Source organism: Aethalodelphis obliquidens, unplaced genomic scaffold, assembly GCF_003676395.1.
Source record: "Aethalodelphis obliquidens isolate GAN/ISIS:26980383/991018 unplaced genomic scaffold, ASM367639v1 scaffold97, whole genome shotgun sequence".
In the NCBI taxonomy this organism is placed as follows: domain Eukaryota; kingdom Metazoa; phylum Chordata; class Mammalia; order Artiodactyla; family Delphinidae; genus Aethalodelphis; species Aethalodelphis obliquidens.
In genome coordinates, this window is record NW_020838041.1 from 2,269,011 (window position 1) to 2,286,595 (window position 17,585).

At 65.0% G+C, this 17,585-nt stretch overlaps 1 protein-coding gene across 2 annotated transcripts in view; it reads right to left on the bottom strand.

The window, feature by feature from the left end:
* Positions 1–394: 394 nt before the first annotated feature.
* KIF21B (kinesin family member 21B) overlaps positions 395–17,585 on the bottom strand; it is a 44,195-nt gene continuing 27,004 nt past the window's right edge. Inside the window, exons 17-35 of one of the 2 annotated variants that reach the window (XM_027095943.1) lie at positions 17,288–17,356; positions 16,679–16,911; positions 16,421–16,568; positions 16,135–16,329; positions 15,949–16,050; positions 14,618–14,783; positions 14,384–14,435; positions 14,156–14,213; positions 13,229–13,434; positions 13,076–13,150; positions 11,380–11,493; positions 9,907–9,945; positions 8,073–8,209; positions 7,114–7,294; positions 6,830–6,994; positions 6,511–6,628; positions 5,734–5,904; positions 4,941–5,140; positions 395–3,950 (exon numbers count right to left, since the gene is read on the bottom strand). In XM_027095943.1, the coding sequence (XP_026951744.1) occupies positions 3,893–3,950; positions 4,941–5,140; positions 5,734–5,904; positions 6,511–6,628; positions 6,830–6,994; positions 7,114–7,294; positions 8,073–8,209; positions 9,907–9,945; positions 11,380–11,493; positions 13,076–13,150; positions 13,229–13,434; positions 14,156–14,213; positions 14,384–14,435; positions 14,618–14,783; positions 15,949–16,050; positions 16,135–16,329; positions 16,421–16,568; positions 16,679–16,911; positions 17,288–17,356 (2,487 nt within the window). In that variant the 3' untranslated portion in view covers positions 395–3,892. The remainder of the gene's footprint in view (positions 3,951–4,940; positions 5,141–5,733; positions 5,905–6,510; positions 6,629–6,829; positions 6,995–7,113; positions 7,295–8,072; positions 8,210–9,906; positions 9,946–11,379; positions 11,494–13,075; positions 13,151–13,228; positions 13,435–14,155; positions 14,214–14,383; positions 14,436–14,617; positions 14,784–15,948; positions 16,051–16,134; positions 16,330–16,420; positions 16,569–16,678; positions 16,912–17,287; positions 17,357–17,585) is intronic. The other variant, XM_027095945.1, reaches the window with a different exon arrangement.

Consider the following 17,585-nt stretch of genomic DNA (forward strand, 5'->3'; position numbering starts at 1 on the left):
GAACAGAACCGCATCTGGGGGGCAACCCGCACGGCGCCTCCCGCCCGATGGAGCGACAGGAACGGGTGTCAACCACGACTCTGCCCTTAGCAGCTAGGATGCCCGGCAAGTCGCTTCCTCTGAGATGTTTCTCATTTCAGAAAATGCAAACGCCGCCTGTCACACAGGTAGTGAAAACCCGATGGACGACGCCTGGAACAGTGTCTGGAATGGAGCAGGCGCTCAGGAAACACCGGTGCCCTTGCCTCCAGTTGCGCACCTGTCCCAGGAGGGGACACAGGGCCTGGCCCAGATGCCTGGCCCCGCCCGCCACCAGCCCCTTCCCCCAACCCCTGCCCCAGGGAGGACCACCAGCCCAACATCCGTAGCCCTCAGGGTCACACCACACACCATAGACAAGGGTCATTCGCGTTTTATTTATGACAGCTTCTTAGAACACTCACATCTGGTCCGGGAACAGAAATGTACAGCATGAGGTTTAAATAACTTTCATACACTATGTACAGTCATCGGCAGACGTACAAAACATATATACACCTGTGCTACCACCCAGCGGAGGAGCTGAACCAAACGCAACCCTGCACCCGGGCAGGGGATAGCTAGAAAAGAGCTGGTGGGCAGGGCAGGGCTTCACGGCAGGGGTCTTCTCTGACCCTCGGCTCTTCCCGGAACTGCCCCTGCTTCCCTGCAAGGCCCTCGGGACAGGAGTTCAAAGGGCTGAACTGGGGTGTGGTGCAGCTGGGAGCTCCTCTGATCACTGGGGGAGGGGGAGTAGAACAAAGATGTCTTAGAAGAATCAGAACTTTCCCTGTCAACTATATCTTTGCACATCAGAGGGTTGGGAAGGGTTTGGGAGCCAAAAGAGGAGGGATTGTGGGGGGTGGCAGCCAAGCCCTGGCTGCTTGGGGTGCAAAGGGACAGAGGCGCTGGGTTTGGGCCACTTGGCGGGAAGGAGCTCAGCACTCTGGCAGGGCAGGCCCTGGCCACACAACACGGTGGTGAGCACACCGGGCGACGTGGGGATGAACGACCAGGGGGTGTGCCGGCACCCAGCCCAGACCGCTTCAGAGGACGCCCGGGAGCCAGGCCCCGCAACGGTGGGAGAGGCCAGGACTCCCTGACCGTACAGCAGCCCTGCCCGCGTCTCCGCCACCCCGGGTGGCGTGAGCAGGTCCTGGCGACAGTCCTCCCTCCGGTGGTTTGTGCTTTAAACTCCCTCTGCCCGAGCCACCCGGCCCCTGGCGGGCAGCAGGGCCGGACCATGCCTGGACCCACAGATGGCCTCCCAAGGGGTGGAAGGCGGCACCCGGACCGCCTCAAAGGCTCGGGAGTGCTGGCCTCTCTCAGCCTTCCCCTCTCCTTGGCAAGCTCGAGTCAACTCCAGGTGCCTCGGAGGAGCCAGCCCTGCAGATGGAAGCGAACGCTGGCCTGGTTAACGTTGAGCAGAGGCCTGGCCCAGGACCGCGCCGAGAAGGCCGTGGGCAGTGGCCGGAAGACGGTCCCGTCAGGGGCGCTTGCCAGCCAGCTTTGAGAGCTTTCCCGGGGCTCAGCCCCGGGACAGGATACGGGTCAGTGGGGCTGGGATGGACCTGGGATCGAGCATTCAACAATTCGGGATGTCGGGGAAAAAGGGCGCCACTCCGGGGCCCCCAGCCCTGCAAGTCTTTGGGTGGGCACAGCAGGGCGGAAGTAGTAGGATGCGTCCCGGAATCAGGACAGGCTGCGGGCCGAGCCCTGTCGGAGCGAGGGCAGCCCCTGAAGCGGGTGTCCTCGGTCTCCCGCTGGGCAGAGCCTCCTGGGAGGAGCCTCCCGGCCGGGTTTGCCCAGGCCGCCTGCCACCAGCCCTGGCTTGTGCTCAAATCACAACCATTTTGTGCTTCCACATTGAGGATGCTTGTGCATCGAGGGGCGCTGGGGGCCCCCCAACCATGTACCCAGTCCATCCCCGAAGGAGCGGGCAGACTTCAGTGCTCTGGAGCACAGCTGGGAGAGGCTCCCGAGACCTCAAGTTCAGAGTCAGTGCTTCCCGCCAGGACAGCAGAGCCAGCCTGCCGTGAGGTAGCTGACCCACGAGAAGCAGCAGGAAACGGGCAGGGCCTCTGAGCACCTCTCGTGGGCCCAAGGGCCCGTCTGTGCAAGGACAGGCCTGCGGCCGCTGCCCGCTGGCCCCAGGCCGAGGCCTCCAGCCTTGTGTTTCTACAGCTTGTAAACAGTCACGCAGATTCTTCCTTACAGGAGGCAAGGGTGAAGCTTTCTGTTGAGGTGGGGGGAGGGCCGGGGCCCGAGAGGAGAATTGCACCCACTTCTGAGCGGCCGAGGGGGCTCCCGGCACCCCCGCGATGGCCCAGCAGGAGGGATTTCCAGTCCTGAAGACACTGTCCCGGCTCTGGGCGTGTCCCTGCTGCACGTCTGCTCCCCCATCGTTGACCCCAAGTCCAGCAGGGGGCCCTCACAGCAGGACGGCTTTCTGAGCTGGGGGGCAGCTCGGAGCAGTGGGGACAGGGCGAGTTCTGCCCTGGCCACGTGGGGAGGGGCACCGAGGGGAGAGCACAGGGCCACCTCCGGAAGATCCAAAAGTCACTGCGTCTTCTGAACAGAGCTGGGGCTCCCGGCGCTCAGACTGAGTGAGGCCAGGAAGCGCAAGACCAGTTAAGCGTCAGAGAAAGTGTGTAAAAAGAAAAAGAATGCGGATTGAACAACATTCCGGGAGCGGGGAGTCCACGGCCCCCAGGAAAGGAGAAACTCAGTGGAGTCCATCCTCACCGCTGGCCCTACAGGGAGAGACCCTGGCCCGTGCCCGTTAAGGCTTGAACGCAAGTCTCCTGAATAACCAGGGAAAGACGCCAGGGGCTCTGCCTGGCCGGGGTGAGATGCAGGGGGGCTGGGGAGGGGCCAGGCCGGGCGTGCCGTCCAAGCCCCTTCATGGTGGACGGTCTTCCGAGCTGCTTCCTACGTGGCCCACCCGGGGTTCTGGGAGTGGGGACAGCGGGCAGGAGACCCCGCGGGTGAGAAGACACATGTGGCTCTGCGGGCATGGCTGGTGTAAGGCTGCCCGGGGCGGGTGCCAGGCCCCGGCGTAGGAAGGCACTGACGCGCCAAGCGGCCGGAGGCGGGGGCACTAGAGCGGCCCCCGGGTGAGGTCGGGGACGGGCCCAGGCTGCAGAGTCAAAGGGGAGCCGCCCTCCTCTGCAAAGCAAATGGCGGGCGGGGGGCGGATCCCCTCTGGGACTGCTGGCCCCTAAGAGCTGAAGGAACAAGCTTGTGGGAAGAAACTTCAAGTCAGTTTCCAGGAGGCAACAGCAAAAAATAAAACTAAAAAATAAATTAAATAACTGAAGGACGCTGACCGTCTCCCCAAAGGAATCTTTCTAGCAGCTCCACCGTGGCCCCAGCAGAAAGGGACCCAAAGAATTGCTGGGGTCCACGGGGAGTGGCCACTGGTGGCCGAGGGGCTAAGGTCAGCTGCAGGGCCAGCTGCCTGCACCTGGTTTCCATGGTTACCTGAGGGCTATCTTTCTGGGCTCAGAGGCAGGTGCAGTGGCTGGGCCAGAGAATGTAGAGGAGGCCTGCTGGCCGGAGGGGCACGGAGAGGGCTGCCCCACCTCCCGGATAGGCCCCCCGGGCCAAGGCTGGAGGAAGGGCGTGGCCAGCGCGGCAAGAGAACCCGGGACAGGTGGGGGGTGGGGGCAGGCTGCAGGGAGAGAAATGAGGGGAATTTGGCTTCACAGCTTACTTAGCTCCCCGACCTCCCTGTCCCCAAGAGGAGGGGCCGGGAGAGGGCAGTGTCCCGTAGGAAGGTCAGGGAGAGGAAGGTGGGCAGGAGGCCCACAGCCTCTGTCCCCCGGGCGCCGCCCCGCTGGGCCGAGGGTCAGGCTGTCCTCTGAGCTCACTTCTAGTGGGGGCCGCTGGGTACCAGACGCCGGGCACTCCAGAACTTCACTGTCAGGTCACTGGGCGGAGCAAGAGAGGGCTGGTCAATTCCTGAAGAGGCCACGGCGGGCCACCCTCGAACAAAGCACGGGCCACATCCCCCAACTTGCCAGGCGGGGCTGGGACCCAGGGGCAAGCGTTACTTGGGCCGAGGGTGGCTGCAAGGGTGGAGGCGAGCTGGGCAGAGGGAGGGGCCTGCGGTCACCAAGGCCCCACAGGCTTCTGAGCACGGCTGCTCTCCGTTGTTGCTATTTTGTTTTCTTGTCCAGGCCTGAATGCTCCCCCTCTGCTCTCTGCCCCCTGGCACCCCTCTCCTGGGGGTCTGCCCCCCGTCCATGCTCGGAAAGAAGAGGGGCAGGTGGGGCAATCTCGGGGCAGGCAGGATACGGGGGGAGAGAAGGGAGAGGAGTAAAACAATCTCGTACCGTCAAGAAGCAGCTCAGATCGAAGTGGAGAAAGAGGGGAAAGGCAAGAGGGGGAGGATGGGGGTGGAGAGAGGAGAGCGGAGGGGCGCGGAGGTCAGGGCAGGGTGGTGGCTCGGCCCTTTATGGCCAGGACTCGGCGCGGAAGGCAGGGGGTGAGTCCAGGGACGTAATTCCACAACTTTACCCGGCAGTCACTGTGGGGGGAGAGGCAGGGGGAGGCGGGAAGGGGGAGGCGGAGACAGGGAACGTGGTCGGAACAAGAAGGAAAAAGAAGAGGCCGTCTGAGCAGCTGCCCCTGGGACAGAGGGCCTGGGCGTCCCTGGATGGGACCAGAGCTGGGGCTGAGGGAGGCGGGCTGCTCTGTGGTCTGAGATACCTGCACAGGGGTCCAGGCTGCTGTGTCAGGGGCAGGAAGGGCTGGGACACGGGGGGTGGTCCCAGCCTGGGGCCCAGCACCCCCCTGGGCGCTCTGTGAAGGCGGGCTCAGGCCAGGGGCGCCGCGGGGTCTGCTCCATGCCCTGGCCGCGGGGACAGCGCCCAGGACAGGGTGGAGAACAGGAGCAGAGCTCTCTGCCCGGCACCCACCTGGAGGCGCTGAAGATGTGCCTGGCGTTGGTGCACATGGCATTGATGGGGCTGTCGTGGCCCTTGATCTCGCCAATGGGCGTGAAGTTGTCGACGTTCCAGACCTTGATGACGCCTGCGCGGCAGGCGCTCAGCAGCATGGGGCGGCCCGGGACGAAGGCCAGGGCGCACACCCAGTCCTTGTGCGCCGTGGGGATTTGCTGCGGGAGGAGCGAGCCGTGAGGGCGAGAAGCGGGGAGCCCTGCCCCAGGCTCTAGAGGTGAGTCCCTCATTCCTGCTCCCATGCTCCACCCTGAGACCCTGCACTGGTACAGAGACCTTTAGCCCTCAGAGGGGTCGGAAGAGAAGGAAGGGGGAGACTGGTCAGACCGGGGGCTGAGAGCAGACCCTTCCTGAGAGCTGCTGCCTGAAGGCAGATGGTGGAGGCAGGAGAGGGTGCCGGCCAGGGGGTCACTGGGGGGAAGAGGGTGACGGCCGGTGGGGGGGCACAGGAGGGAGAGGGTGACGGCCGGGGGGGTCACTGGGGGGAAGAGGGTGTAGACCGGGGGGGCACTGGGGGGAAGAGGGTGACGGCCAGTGGGGGGGCACAGGAGGGAGAGGGTGTCGGCCGGGGGGGCACTGGGGGGAAGAAGAGGGTGTAGACCAGGGGGGCACTGGGGGAAGAGGGTGCTGGCCGGGGGGGTAAACACAGGTGGGGAAGAGGCTGCAGAAGTGGCAGGCTTGGGGGGCTCTGGGCCAGGACACAGGGCCCCCAAGCCCTGCCCGGGGACCGCCTCTCCCGCCCCCACTGCACCTGCATGAGCTCCTGCTGCGCCAGGTCCCACTTCTTGACGCCGTTATCCCGGGAGCCGCTGAACAGGACGTCCCCCTGGATGGCCAGACACTCAATGCCATCGTAGTGCGGGGGCTCGAAGTTGTGGGTGGGGCCGACGGTGCCCGTCACACACTCGCCCAGCTGGAACATCTGCGGAGGAGGGGCGGGAGGGAGGCTGTGGGGGGGGCTTCCCGGGGTAAAGGAACTGGGGGCAGGGAGGCTGACTCAAGGTGGGTTTGGGGTGTGAGCCTCCTACTCAATTTTTTAATAAACACTACCTGTACTTTAAATAAAACCATTCATCATAACCCCCCCGCCCTCTTTCCCTTTTTATCCACTGCTTCCCAGTCTCCAGCCCTGTACCTACGTTTGCAATGACACAACCAGGGAGCAAACAGCACCAGGGCTGACTTGTGCTCTTTGTGGGTTTTTTTCGTATTTATCGTGTACTCAGTTGTGCTGCCTCCCGTCCTGTGGGTTTTCCCTAATTTTCTTGCCTGTTGTTCTACCCGTGGACACTTAGGTTCCTTCTGACTTTTCAGCACATGTACAAGATCACGCGTCAATCTTGGCCTCCTGCACAGACCTTGCTCCTTGGGGGTGATTTTTCAGCATAAATCCCCAGGGGTCTCATTATTTCCCATGAGTCCCAAGGCAGTGGAGGGAGAGGGCCAAGGTAAGGAGAGTAGGAGGAGAACAGAGCCGCCACCGAGCCCGGCCTCAAGGTCAAGGTCAAGGTCAAGGACTTCTCCATACCTTAACGTAGTGGTCCTTGGAGCCGGTCACCACCAGGTCGTGCTGGCTGGCGGTCTGGGCGACCGTCAGGCACATCACAGGGCCGATGTGGCCAGTCAGCTTGCCGACGGGCTGGAACCTGGAGGGGAGGAGAGGCCCAGCCGGGGGTGCGGGGGTTGGATCGGGGGGACCCTGGGGTGGGGTTGGGGGTCTACCCCGGGGTGATACGCCAGCCAGGAGACTATCCCCCCTCAGAGCAAGATGGAGACCCAGGCACGAGCCGCCTGCAGCCCGGGGCCGCCCCGGGGGTCCCCCGCCCCTGCCCAGGCCCCTCCCCGACCTGTTGAGCTCCCAGATGCGGACGGCGTTGCCCGAAGCGGCATACAGCATGCTGCCCGAGGGGCTGAGGGCAATCTGGTTGATCTGGTGCTCTCCCTGAGCGCTGGTGATGGTGCGGGTGGACGCAGCCGCACAGGCGTCCCCTGAGACCACCTGGCCTGAGGACCTGCCCGTGAGGAAGAGAGGCAGGGTCAGAGGTAAGGGCTGGGCTGTCCCTCGCGGGTCTCCTGGGCTGGGTCCTGGCTCCTGCCCCGCCACCAGTGCGAGCCGGGCGAGACGACTTACGTGAGGGTCCGGACGCACTTGGCCGAGTCTCGGATGTCCCACACCTTGATGTAGGAGGTGGACACGGAGAACACAAGCCCAGAGAGGCTGCAGTACTTGATGGAGACCACGTTGCTGGGGTGACCCTTCAGAGCTGCGATCTCCTGCCCCGTCACCAAGTTCCACATCTTACAGCTGCGGTCTGCGAGAGAGCGGGCGTGAGCGGGAGACAGCCATCACGGCCGGGGCCAGGGGAACTCCCGTGCCCACAGCCACCGGGGCCGCCAAGGCCAGGGGAGGTGGTCCAGCGGATGGGCTCCGGGTCCGGGGGTGGAAACGTGCTCCCGCCTGCTCCTGTGGCGCACGGACGAGCCCGGCACTTCCCACCAGGGCTTCTCGGGCAAACGCCCACCAACGCCAGGTTCATGGAGAATCGCTGCGGCGCCGGGGCTGGAGTAAAGCTCCTGTGCCTGCCAATCGCCGACCAAATTAACGAACGATGGCAAGCAAGTCTCAGGGGGAAAACTTGGAACCAATGAACCTCACCTCGATTCACAACCCTCTCCCTCCTGCCACGCAGGTGGGTGTATACACACTTCCCACTGTTCTATTAGCTACCTCCTGCACAGCTGCTCTTCCTGCCGGAAGGTAACGTTTTTCTGACTGTCGCTGGGATTAAGGAATCGTAGGAAGTGCGCAGCCCTAAGTGCTGGGGTCGGGGAGGGGCTGAGATGAGCAAAGGCGGGGCACCTGACACGCTTCCTGGAGTTCCGGAGGCAGGTCTGGAAGGAGGTACTGGATGGAGACCCCAGAGCCAGCTAGGAGGGGAGGCCCGGGGTGGGGAGCCCTGAGCCCCGGCAGGAGACCCCACCTCCTCAACCTGGCGGCTGTGATCCCGTCTCCTGGGCAGCCCGCTCTGGCAAAGGGAGCGGGAGGGCGGGAGGCCCTGACCCCACCTGGCTGGTCCGGGTTCCGCCCACCTTTGGACCCTGTGAAGAGCAGCTCATCCGTGGCGTCCAGGCAGAGGATGGGCTTGGTGTGGCCCTCGGCCATGGAGACGCACTGCAGCGGGGCCGTCCGCGCGCCCCTGGCTCCTCCGACCGGGGTGATGATGCCCCTTCCCGGGAGAGAGGGAGAGAGGTGCCCGTCAGCCCGGGACCGCAGCCAGGCTGAGCGAGGCTCCCGGGTGAGGGACAGGCGCAGGGGCACTCGGGCTGTGGCAGGGGCTCCAGCCACAGCCCCCCAGGTCCAAGAGCCGCGTAGACGGGGGCCTCTGGTGCAGCCTCTCAGTTGCCATCCTGAGCACTTCTGGGGAGCAAGCCCGGCCGGGCACGGCCAGGGGCCAGGACACGCGGGAGTCTCCTCCGTCGCCTGCCTGACCCAGAACCCAAGACACACACGCCCCCAGGCCCCAGACGGGCGGGGCAGAGGCCTCAGAGCTGGATGGGCTCCTCCGGCACCTCGGCGTCCACAGGGAGGGTGGAGGAGTGCGGAGAGGGAGGGCGCCCAGGCCGCCACGCCAGGGCAGAAACGCGCGCGTGCAGGCGTGCACGTCACCTCCACCTGGGCCCCTTTGGACCACTGTGGTCAGATCCGTGACTGTCATCTGCAAAGGGCTAAGTCCCTCTGGGGAGCCCTGCTCAGCTCTGTGGGAAGAAAGTGCAGGCCCCTGTGGGGAGCGGAGCTGGCATGGCCCCCTCCTCCCCACAAACACTCAGAGGTGAAGGACGCCTGTCCTGAGCGGACCTGAGGACTTCGCTACACACCAGCCCCCTGGAGGGCCTGAGGAGGAGGATTTTTTTTCCCACTGAGGGTCTCTAGGAACGAGCCCCTGGCCAAGCCACGTGCACGTCTGAAACATGGCCTATTCTTTCCAAAGACAGCGCCGCCCCTGTGGCCGAGAGCGTCTGACGTGACCAATGCCCCGCCCTGCCCGCAGCTACTCAAGAGCCCGCGAACTCCACCGGCACCCCCACGGACGGCGGCTGGACAGGCCCAGCTGTCCCCGGTGTCGCAGGCACACGAACAGCCCTGCCCCCAGCTCCCCGCTTCTGACGCTGGCTTGGGCCCAGGGGAAGGAGCCGGGGAAGGAGCCCAAGACAGCAGTGGGGAGACCCCAAGTTACAAGGATAACCCTCCGCCCATGGGAGGGACCGGGGGGTGAGGGCGTGGGTGGCAGCCTTGCAGCCAGGGGCGTCACCCCTGGGGGCAGGAACAGTGAGTGGCGGTTGCCCCGGAAGAGCAGAGGGAGCCCTCAGCCCAGAGTGGCCCTTTCCCAGCCGGGGCTCAGGCCACCAGGTCCTGGGACTTGCCCCTTGTTATGCAGCAGGAGGGCTGCGCGCGCGTGCGTGTGCGCGCGTGTGTGCGTGTGCGCGCACGTGCGCGCGTGTGCGTGTGCGCGGGGCTGGCTGAGGGAGAAAGGTCTCCTGGTACTCCTGGCCTTCGGGCCAGGAGTCGTGGGCAGGGCCACTTCTCCTTCAGAGCCAAGGTCGGTGAGGGAGCCCCCGACACAGCTGAGTAAAAGCCGGGACGCTGAGCCTGCGCGACCTCCAGCAGCCTTCCTCCAGGGCTCCGGCCCCCCAGGCTCCCGTGCCCGCCCCTCCCACCCGGTGACAAGCCACCAGAAGCCATGCCCTCCAGAGCCCCCAGCTCCAGCCTGGCGCAGTCAGAGGCCACGAAGCACCCACGAGAGAGGAACCAGGGGTGAGAAGGGTGGGAGGGGGTCTGGGGCAGCCACGGAGAGGAGGGGCCGCATGCTGAGGCCAGGGTGCGGGGAAGGGGGACAGAAAGGGAGCAGCGAGCCATTCTGTGTACCTCAGGACCTCCGACAAAGAGGAGTCGCTGTCATCAGACCTGGGGGCAGAAAATTAGCTGGATTAGGGGGAGAGAGGGACACACACGAGGGAGCAGAGGCGGCAGCAGCACGGGGAGGTCAGAGGGTGGTTATTCTCTGCAGGGGGAGCGGAGAGAGGAGAGGAAGGAGGGCCTGAGGGCAGCGGAGAGGAGGTGGGGCAGGCCGGGGAGCTTGGGGCGGGGATGGGGGTGCGGAGGGGCAGAGGGGACACGGGCCTTGCTGGTCCCAGGATCTTGGCTGCCTCAATGCACAAGCTGGGGGCCCCCTGCCCCCTGAGCGACGCTGCGCCTCCTCCCACCCCTCCCAGGAGCAGGCCTCTCCCAGCAGAGCTTCAGAGACCTGCTGATCCCCAAGCACGGGCCCCACGGGCCGCTGGACGGTGCCCGGCAGCTGCCTCTGCACACACATGGGCCCGACACCCAGGCCACCAGGGCTGGGATGCCAGGGTCCCACCCAGAGCTGCTGAGAGGGACCTGTCAAGGTGTGAAGGGCCCCTGGCCGGCATGGGGGTCCCCTGGCTGGCGTGGGCTGGGCTCAGTGCTGTCTTCCCGCAAGGGGGGCCACGGCAGGTTTGGGGCAGGAGCGATGTTTTGCCTCTGTGAGGAGAGGCGATGCAGGCAAAGGAGTAGCACTTTGTAGCCTGGGCTCCGCCAAAGGACAGAGGAGCTGTTGGAGCCGAGAGGAGCCCTCCGGGGGCTGCAGAAGGTTGGGTGTCGGGGGTGCCCAGCAGTGTGGGGGGCCCGGAGGGGAGCACAGGAGGGCGGGGCCTCTCCCTTCGCCACCGCAGAGGCCCACAAGTCAGAGATCCCAGGTGTGGGCCCAACTCGGCTGTTTTCTAGGTGTGCCGGGGCCTCTGAGCCTCATCTCCTTTGTAAAGCAGGGAGGCAGTCCTCGCGGCTGGTTTATGTACTTCGGGTGGAATCACGTGTGTGCAAGCCTGGGGCGGCGCCGGGGGGCGGTGCCCACCGCACTGGGAGGTGAGTGTCCAGCGAGAGCGCTCAGTAGGGGTGAGCTGACCCCACCATGTGACAGAAACGGGGTCTCCTTCTGCAGGGACCCTCCACAAGGGCGCTGGGGCGTGGCCTGAACATTAGCGGGGGTGGGGTGTGTGTGTGCATGACTGAAGCGAGGGGAGGGGCGTCAGAGAAGAATCAGCATCAGCAGAGAAGGCAGGGGCAGCTCTGGGTAGGCCCTCGGGGTGCCCGACGGCCCGGGCCTGGCCCCGTGGCTTCCTTCGTGCCCTCTCCTGTGGTCCCCACACGCTCAGGGGACGGGAGGGGTCCACGGGCAGCACAGAAAGGGCAGAGGTGCCGGGAGAAGGGCCAGCGCAGCACACCTAGCGTCTCCCCGCTGCCCGCCTGCCTGCGGCCAGGACCCGCCCGCAGCCTCCCTGTCCCCTCTGCGCCCCCTGCCCCCCGGCGCCCGGCTCTTACTTGTCCAGTGCCGACCCCTGGCTCTGGTTACTGGTGAGACGAGAGAAGACGTTTCGGTCGTTCCGGGGCCGAGTGGGAGGGGACGAGGGGGGCGTGAACCCCACGTCTGTGGACCTGGCAGGTGAGCAGGACAGAGCGGCAGCCGTCAGTCACCACGCCTCTGCCCACGGGCATGCGCACGTGGCGTCGCCTGCACCACCTTCTGTCTGGTTGTGCGGCCGGCAGGGCAGGGGGTCCTACGGCCCAGCTCCTGCTCGGCCCCCAGGGGTTGGTCCTCGTGATCCGTGGGTTCCGCATTTGGGAATTAATTCACCTGCTCGCCAAAGCTTATGTCAGCCCCAAACAACACCCGCAGGGTTCCTGGTCATCTGCAGGCATGAGGACCCAAGTGCACATCTTCCCAGCTGAGGTCAAAAGAGGTGGCCCTACCTCCCTCACAGTGTACACAGCGCCCTTTCCAGTCTATTTAGTGCCATGATTTTCAAATGTTTGTGCTTTTGGTTGGTGAGTTCAGTGTTTAAAATGGCCCCGAAGATGGTGCTGCAGGGCCACCTGGTGTCCGGAGCTCAAGGAAGCTGGGACGTGATTTACAGAGAAGATACGTGTTAGATGAGCTACGTTCAGGCGTGAGCTCTAGGGCTGTTGGCCCTGAGTTCAATATTAATGAGTCAACGGTACATATTGGATTAGGTGTCTTTAAACAGAAACTCACATGACAGGTTGATGAAAACGCTGGGACCAGAGGCTCCTAGGAGCCCAGCCCTGTATTTCCCGGGAACAACGGCTCAGGATTCACTAAGTCGTGTTCACGGTGACTTGACAACACAACTGCCACAAACAGCGTGACCTGATCTCCAGGGAAGAGTCCAAGGCCTCGTGACGCCACCCCTTCCAGCACCCACGGCCCTGCTCTTTGGAGGGTGGTCCTCAGGCTCAGCCCATCCTCCCTCCCTTTGGAGGGTCATCACGAGACCAGCCTACCTTCCCCCCAGTTGCAACTCAGTGTGTTCTCTCTGTCACGGGGGGCGGGATGGTCTGTGGGGCCCCAGGTGCACAGATGCCCTTGCAACTCCTCCCACCAAAGGCCCATCTGCAGCCACGGGCATGGGCGGCTGGACCGGAGGGAGGGACAGGCGCATGTCCCCCTCCCAACAAGGCAGGTGCATGAGGTCATCCTGAGCCCCTGCCCTTCTACTACTTCGCTGTGTGACCTGGGGAGGCCACCAAACATCTCTGAAAATTAAGGCGACCCTGAGAGGCACCGGGATGCCCGAAGAAGCCCGTGGGGCCCCGTGAGTGAGTGGCTGGCCAGCTGGGGACTGTCCTCGGTCCTGCATCCCCTCCCAGGACTGTCCTTACTCACCTACACTCCGCCCACAGGACAAGACCTTGAAAGGGGCTGAGGCCTTCCAAGGACCCCTGGCCGTGAACGGGGCTGAAGCGCACTGGTCCCGTGACCAGGCCAGGCCACTGCAAATCCGCCCACGCTGAGCTCACGGCAGCCGGCAGTTTTTAGCAGCGGCCTTGGCCACCAGCTCAGGTGCTTACGGAGAGACTGTTTCCTGAGCCGCAGCTGACGAAGTGAGGAAGGGGCCGTGGGGCGGGGGGGCGAGCGGGGCCAGATGATAGTGTGCAGGACGGTGTACAGTGGGCCTCCCAGCGATTCCTGCCCTCAGGGTCTAGAACGTGTCCTCACCTGATGGGCTGCCCTCGGTCATATGACTTCCTTCGGGTCAGAGGGGACGTCTCCGCTCCTCGAGACTGCCGGGGGCTGGAATGCAGGGCCCGGTGAGGCCCGGGCCCACCTCCCGGGCCCACCCATGCCCCCACCACTCAGCTCCCTCCTTACAAAGTGCTCCCTCTGCTGGGCAGGCTGATGGTCCGAGAGACCTTGTCCCGGTAGTAGGGATCTCGGATGGAGAAGCCCACTCCGTCCTCTTTGATCTCCACGAGGGAGGCCAGGGACTTAGTGATGTTCTTGGTGGACACCTCCAGCGGGGGTCCCAGGCACTCGGCAGACACGGCCTTCATCTGGGCGGACAGCTTGGGCTCACCCTGAGACAGGAAGGGCTGGGTGGACCCACTGCCCAAACACGATGGCATAGAACGGGGAGCTGGGGGAACTCCAGCGGGGAGATGCGCCGCCGGCCTGAGGCAGAGGAAGTGATGGAAGGGCCCCGGCAGACACGACCCAGGCACGTCTCCCGAGGCTTCTGGAGAAGCCAGACCGACAGGAAATGCCTCTGCTGCCCTTGTTTAGACTTCGCAAACAGAATGGCAGGCTGACCTCTGCTGCTCACCAGCTAATCAGTTACTCAGAGGCTGTGCACAGGGCGCCGCTCCCAGTCTGCAGGGCTCTCCCTTCTCTCTTTACTCAGTCCTGTTTCGTGGTTCCGTCTAGTCTAGCAGCTGCTCCCTCAGTGTCAGACAGACTCCCTCCCTGCTGAGTCAGCAATCTGCACGCACAGTAACTAGACATCCAGGGTGGGTCTCTGACTCACATCAGGAGGCAGAGTCTTGGTGGGGAAGTGGGTGAGTTCTGACAGCGAGGCCTCGGGCTATGATGATGTCATTCCACCCACTTCAAAAGGAATGGGCTGTAACGGGTCACACATCTGGGCACCCCGACCCTTTCCAGGTCAGACCCTTCTTGGCCACCGCATCCCAGATGGAGGCAGTACTGGGTTGGGGCTGAGGGTAGGAGTAGAGCCCCAGGAAGGTGGGGATCAGGCTGCGGGGAGCCCCCCGCCCCCGGCCGCCTTCTGGTGGGGCTCACCTTGAACTTGAAGTCGTCATGGCTGGTGGAGCCTTTCATGGTGAATGACTGGGAGAAGCTAAGGAAAAAGCAGAGGAGGGCCAGGATGCCGACAGCTGATGTCCCGGCTCCCTGGGACTTAGGTCCATGGGTCCCAAAGAGCCCCCAAGCCCAGGCTCAGCCCTCGACCCCCCGGCAACCCCCCAACCCAGCCCCAGGCACATGCTCGCTCCCAACCTGGAAACTCACCTCCCCTCCGAGAACTCAGACACCTCCTCATCTGTGCTGGCATAGCCGTTCTCTGCCGGGGAGGAGGGAACCGAGGGGTGAGGCCCCACCGAGCCCTCCCCCTCCCTCCCACCCCTCACCCTCTGGGATCGGACTGCGGCCTCTGGGGAGCCTGGGGGAGGGAGGGTCTCTGAGGCGGGAGGCAGGGAGCCCCGGGGGTCCCTGGGGGCCCCGAGGCCTGCCCCCGCCCTGTACCCTGCTGCACGTTGTGGATGAGGGCCTGCAGCTCGGGATGGGCCTCGGCCTTCTCGCGCAGGGCGTCAAGCAGCAGGTGGTTCTGGGAGGGGCCCGCTATGTCTGTCTGCCTCAGCCGTCCCTCCAGCAGCCGGATCTGGGCCTCCTTCTGGGCCACCTGCAGCCCCTGAGGGCAGGGAGCAAGGAGGCCTGGGGTTACCCCTCCTGGCCTGGGGCTGGGGGGGCCCCCGTCACTGCCCTCCCAGGATCTGCTCCCAACCAGACGCCTCCCCGCTAGCTCCCAGGTCCCAGCCTGTGCCCATCGCAGACCTGTGATGCACCCCAGCCCCCCTAATTTCCCCCGCATCCACGCTGGGGGGCACACTCCCCGTTATGGGCAGAATCGTGTCCCCAGAACGCATATGTAGGTGCTGTAACCTCCAGGACCTCAGAATGGGACTGTGTTTGGAGACGGGGTCTTCAGGAGATCATTACGTTAAAATGAAGTCTCGAGAGGGGGCCCTAATCCCTGTGACCGGTGTCCTTATAAGAGGAGGAAATCAGGACACAGACACACACAGAGGGAGGACCTCAGGAAGGGCGAAGCTGAGTCTACAGGCCCAGGAGCGAGGCTCAGAGGGACCCGCCCCGCCTACACCTCGATCTCTGACCCCAGCCTCCAGGACCGGGGGCAGTAGACGTCTGCTGTTTAGGCCCCCTGTCCGCGGTGCTGGCCACCGCAGCCCCGGCGGAGGAACACGCTCCCGAGTGGCGAAGCAGAGCTGCGAGAGCTCCCTGGGCGGGCGAGGGGTCAAGGAGGCCAGGCCCCTCTGCCCCTTCCCCGAGTTGCCCCGCAGGCACAGACCCCAGGGGAAGGAAGTCCCCACGGCCAGCGCTCTGTCGGGCAGAGGGGACAGGGGACCGACACAGGCCAAGGGATGCCTTCTGTTCCTGCACGATGCCACTGACCCCACTCCTGGGCGGAGCACGTCTGTTTGTTCCTGTTGCCCCACTGGAAGCGTGCGCGCGCGCACACACACACACACACACACACACACACACACACAAGCTGCCCCCTCCACCTCCGCGGGCTCAGGCCCGGCCCTACTCTGGACGGGCTCGCACCAGATGCCAGGGTCGCCCCCGCTGGAGGCCCTGCTGTGTGCCAGGTGCCACGGCAAGCCTCTGGCCCCGTCATCTCGTTAAAGCCGCGCGCGCAGCAAGCCGTCAGCCCGCTTTGCAGCCTCAGTGCTCGCCGGCGCCTGTGAGAGAAGCTGCCGGGCGCCCGCCCGGCCGGGAGCTGTATGCTTCGCCTCAAGGGCGGGTCCCGGGGCTGCCCGCCGCCGGCCTACCTTGTCGATGGATGCCTTGAGGAAGTTGTCTAGCAGGAGGCGGGCTTCAGCCAGGGAGCAGGAGCTGATGACCACCGACGTGTCTGTGGAGTCCAGCTCCTCCTGGACCGGGAGGCGGAGGGCCCGCGTCACCAGGGCTGCCGCCCCCGGGCCCCGGCGCCCTCCCGCTGCCCCGCCCACAGGCACCTTGGTCTCCTCCAGCTGCACAATGGTGGCCTGGCAGTCGCCGATGCTGTCGTTGATGTAGTCGATGTTGGCCGCCAGCACCTCGATCTCCTCCGCCAGCTCCTGCAGACCCTTCTCCTCCTCCGGGCTCTCGGCCTGCAGCCGCTCCCGCTTCCTCCTCAAGGCCTCCTGCAGGAGGGACAGCTCCTCCCTTTTCTGGGGGGAGGGAGGAGGCCTCAGGCTGCTGCCCAGGCCGGCGGCCCTGCCCGCAGGGAGGAGGGACGGGCGGGGGGGAGCTGGGGGGCACCTTGATGAGCCGCTCCATGTCAGCCTCCAGGTTGGCGATGGCCATCCTCTGCATGACGATGTCGACGATCCTCCGCTCCAGCGACTGCCACTTGAGCCTGGCGGCCTTGCTGAAGCTCTGGCCGGCCCCTTTCTTCTGGAACTTCTTTCTGGGGGGGCAGAGGCAAAGGGGCGGGGGCAGGACCACCCTCAGCCCCTGCAGCCGACAGTCGAGGGGACCCTGGCACTTGCCTCCCCCAGGGGCTCCCGGTCGCCTCACCTGGCAGGGCGGGCGCCAGACACGGTGGGCATGGGGTGGTTGTCCAAGAAGTGGCTGATCTTGTGGTCCCACTGGCGCACGATGGTGGAGACGGAGCGCGCCCCCGACTCGGCCTCGGACGAGGTGGTGCTGGCCGACACCTCGGCGCCCGAGTCCAGCACGGGCGACTTTGGTCCCACTCGGCCCGCCACCCGCTCAGACATGGGCTTGGCCAGACGCCTCAGTGCAGAAACCTGGGGGCCCAGAGGAGCAGGACCCAGTGGACAGGGTGCCCCCAGCCTGCGGAAAGGCCCAGGTTGGGGCGTGGGGCAAGGAGAATACAGGGCCGCTCCGTCCTGGCCTGGGTTTGGGACTGAGAAAGGTCCAAAGGGTCTCCAACGTGAAATGGACACAAAAGAGGCTCCCTGTCCTTTTGAAAAGTTAACCACTGCGGCAGGCATCTGGACCAGAGCCTGCAGCGCCCCCCCAGCCTCAGCACTCTAGCTGAGAAAGGCCCTCCCACGGGGGCCACCCCAAGTCAGCACGTGGCCAGAGGGAGCCGGGGCCACAGGGGGGTGCTCTCAGGACAGGGGGGCAGGGCAGGGGCTGTGGGGGAGGGGCCATGCTCACCTCCTGGGTTTTCCTCCTCAGGACCATTTCCTGCTGCCGCTTCTGGGACTCCAGAGCTCGGATCTGAAACTGTGGGTGAGAGGAGAGGGTGGGGTCTACACCCGGGCCCTAAGCCCGTTGCACCTGGGCTGGCTCTGGAGGTGAGCGCCTTGTGCAGCTAAAACTCGCCGGTAAAGGGGACCCAGCATTTGGGTCTCTTTCTCCACGAGGACACGTCTCTCGGCCTCTTCTCCCCACCACGGGTGAGGAGGCTGGAGCAGAGGGCTGGAAGCTGTTGGTGATCTGGGCAGGGTCCTAC